At 41.2% G+C, this 3,854-nt stretch overlaps 1 protein-coding gene across 1 annotated transcript; it reads right to left on the bottom strand.

The window, feature by feature from the left end:
* Nucleotides 1-769: 769 nt before the first annotated feature.
* Nucleotides 770-3,577, bottom strand: LOC136452334 (uncharacterized). Its single transcript, XM_066452951.1, has 8 exons — nt 3,345-3,577; nt 3,098-3,216; nt 2,900-2,982; nt 2,388-2,509; nt 1,720-1,884; nt 1,501-1,594; nt 1,110-1,284; nt 770-1,015 (listed from the first exon to the last, which is right to left on the bottom strand). The coding sequence occupies exons 1-8, from the start codon at nt 3,385-3,387 to the stop codon at nt 995-997; spliced, it is 822 nt and encodes a 273-aa protein (XP_066309048.1). The 5' UTR covers nt 3,388-3,577; the 3' UTR covers nt 770-994.
* Nucleotides 3,578-3,854: the final 277 nt, after the last annotated feature.

Genomic DNA, 3,854 nt, shown 5'->3' with positions numbered 1-3,854 from the left:
TATGATTTAGAGACCAAACTAGCCTTAGTCATGAGTACCAAAGTTGTTCCATGTGATATTCTAAACCTGTTTAAGGTACTCTTAGGGTTCCACAATCATTTTATACATTGGTTACATATAAACCCTAGCATATGTAAGGCAATTTAGTGACGACACATGCAATATAAGCCAACATAGAGATATTATTTGAGATGCTCATGCTCATAAAGGATCAATGATGCTTGTACTCATGCAATGCCAAGGCTAAATACAAGCTTAACACTAGAGTGTTACATACCCAACCATAAACTGCATGTCATGGAAGGAGCAAATCATAACTACACCGCACATCGCAAAGAAGTTGCTGATGTAGTAGTAGATTTCATCCCGTCCAATGGGGTTTACGGTATTTAAAATTTATCTTCTGTACTTTTTTTTTTGTATGTCCAGATATTCCATGTGACAGAACTTTTCATTTTGTAATGCAGGCTGGGGAGCCCACGTCTCCAAGTGGCAAATGGGACCCTTCAATACTGGGGCAGTAATCAACAAAGACTTGCATGGTACTTGGTGTATATTATCTTCTGAACCCAAAACCGATGTCATGTAGGTTTGATACGATGTTGCTGGTATGTGCTTTAAGAATTCCTGTAAATATCGAACTCCCTTGTGGCTACATCTTCTGGATTGATCATCTCAGTAGATGTTAGACATAGGAGTATATATGTATATAATATGCTTATGGATAGATTTAAACTCCTCTAAACGTCTCGAATACGGTCGGAAAATATCAGTATCGTTTTCACCCCTAATTATAAGTATTAATAATTTCTTGTATATATTTGATCAAAGTTGAAAATATTTAATTTCTCAAGAAGCGAGAATGACAGACTGGAGGAGCAAAACCAGGGTCTGTCTATGTCTAATCTAAGCCTTTTATAATAAACTGAGGTGACTCGGTGTAATGAGACGAGCGGCATGGCAGGCTGGACGAGGACGCCATTCTGAATCTGCTCTAGGGTGTGGTTTCCCCTTCCTGCATAGAAATCAGTCAGCAGGATAAGATACCAATTATCATTGCTGAAACACATTCCAAGCATCGAGGTGAGTTGTTGTTTGTCTGTATATACCTCACTGGATGTGATGGCTTCTACTACGGCATCAGAAAGTTCTCTACGGTGAGCAGTGTAGCAGTGATTTGCTCCCTCAATGACACGCAGTTTGTGATTTGGTATAAGCTTTGCAAACTCGTATGCATCTTCCACGGGTATGATCTCGTCGGCTGAACCATGAATTGTAAAGAACCTGGGCAAAGAGTCCAATAATAATTTCTGTGAGGAAAGATTCTATTCAACAACACTGGTGAACTAGCTAACAAATGTAATATATACATACTAATGTGGGTTCTATGAGTGCACAGAAACTACAAGTTCAACAAGCATGAATATTGTGTGCTGCTATATTGGCCACTCGGTTGTTAATCATCATGGAGGGAAAAGTATGCTTAAATAAGCTGATAACCTGCACTCTTTGCTGATGGAAAGGCTGGCTGTGTGCATATCATTGCTCAGTCGTTCCATCAAGCTCTCTTTGGTTACTCTGTACAAAACCTTTCCTACATTGCAACAGATAAGCAGTTATTAGATGCACATGAAAGGTAAATAAACTACAGAGTACAGGCAGAAGATATGATGTGTTTAGCATAGCGTTCAACATAGAAGGTCAGACATGTTCCCATACCTGATTTGTTTGTGACATCAATGTAGCCTTCTTTGTTTATTCTATCCATAAACTCATTGCCTAGGCGCACCTCAATGCCTTTCTCCAAATTAAACCGACCAGAAAGGTTAACCACCATGGGGACATCGTTGTAGATAGAGGCATATAGAACCATCACATCTCCACCTGAAGAAAAAGAGATGCAGACTTAATGACCAAATTTCCAAATGGCTAGACAATTGCAGGGTAAATAGCATGAGAAGGATAGCCGGGCGGCTACAGCTTGCTTTCAGTGAGACAAGGATGAACTTTTTGTTTTCTCTTGCTTGCGTTTAAGGATAACAACGCCCCTCTTTAACGCTTTTATGAAAGGAATCCATTAACAAGCAAAGCATATAACAATATGAAAATTAACCTGATAGATTCCAATTGATTGCCAGATGATTGCATTGCAGTTTCCTATTCTGAATATGACTAATGATGTACATGGTTATGAATTAATGCACAAAAATACAGGAAATAGTTCTCCATGTTTGGCTCGTATGTAATCGTATTGCAAGTTTTGTTCAGAAACTGAACAAACTCTTTTGGACGCTTGGCTTACCCATGACATGAATCTAATGGAACAACGTGATAGAAAGAATAATGAATTCCATGATTATATCAACCAAACGATGCATATAACCCACCTTTGCTGTGACCAACAATTGCTGCTACATCGTACTTTTCCTGGCGAAGATACAAGACAACAGAGTGCAAGTCAGCAGCCTCCTTCTTGTAGTTGCCATAATGGAATTCACCTTCACTTTCTCTGAAAAGTGTGCAATCAAAAGCATCATATCAACTGAGACTATGGAGCATGCATGATAACTAAAAATTACAGTAACAAGCTATGAAGTATTGTTAAAAGCTAAATATTATGAATTTCTTTCAAAAAAACTGTTTTACAAATGTTCCACTGTTGATTTATCTGAAAAAAAAATGCAGATCTCAGAGACAAATGAAGTATCAAACTCAAGTGATACTTATGTAATATATATACAGAATCAGGAAGCTCCATTTAGTCCAAGCGAAGCCCATCTTTACAGAAGAGAAATTTGAAGGCAATGGATGAAATGACCTCATGAAGAAACACTACAGTAATATTTACAAAACATGCACAGAAGGGGATGATGAATCCCTAATTCCACGATCAACTTACCCATTTCCACTAAAATCAAAACGAAACACGCTAATCCCTTGCTTTGTTAGTGCAGCCGCAAGATCAGTAATGAGGCTATCGTCCTGCACGAGAGCGTCATCACATCAATAATAATTACATGAAGAGCATGCACAAAAACACGCAATTAATATTTTCCAGCCTTATCTTCAAGAGAAGAAGGTAAATTTCCTTCAGTACCTTGGAAGCCCTAAAGCCATGGCAGAGCACTACAACCTTGTCGGACCCCATGTGGTGCAGCAGGCCGACGAGAGTCTCCCCATGCGTGTTCGTCACCAGTACCCTCTGTGCCGGCGCAGCTGTTCAGAAACCAAACCACATGGATTCAATTCAACAGTCCGGGGCCGGAACACCAGTAATCTCTACCGAGAAATGTTACTGGCAACAGGGGTAGTAAGACAAAGATCAAGAGAAGAGAGGTGCTCACGGGTATTGGGGGCATCTTGGGATGATCTGAGCTGCTCCGCCATGGAGAACGTGTGTCCCGATCGGGATCGAATCGGAGGAGGCTGGCGTTGCGGACGCCGCCGGCCGCGGCAAGCGGAGCAGAGGCAGATCCCGGTGACTGGTGTGCGGCAGGCAGGTGAGTGGAGTGAGTAGAGGAGGGAGGAGAGGGAGGTTATCCGTGAAGAGTGAAGACCTACCGGCGGCGTCGGTTGACTAACGCGCCTAGTTTTAGGAAAAAAACAGTTTCCATTAAATCAGCTTTTCTGCTAACCACCAGAACCTTGTTGGCTTACGTGAGAGGCAACCGATTTCGAGAAAACTGGGAATAGTGAGTTTTGTGGAAAATAGTAAAGGGGTGCAAACCAGGAACATGTGGAACTTGAAAACTTCTAATCAGATCCATTCGATGCTCATCCAATAGATGGGATGAGAGGTGGGACGATTTTGCGTCTAAACCCTCCCACCTGCCGGTTTTTTTTCAGAAAACCCC

The sequence above is a fragment of the Miscanthus floridulus genome, chromosome 5 (genome assembly GCF_019320115.1).
Source record: "Miscanthus floridulus cultivar M001 chromosome 5, ASM1932011v1, whole genome shotgun sequence".
NCBI classification, from domain to species: domain Eukaryota; kingdom Viridiplantae; phylum Streptophyta; class Magnoliopsida; order Poales; family Poaceae; genus Miscanthus; species Miscanthus floridulus.
This window is presented reverse-complemented; position numbering and strand designations above follow the sequence as displayed.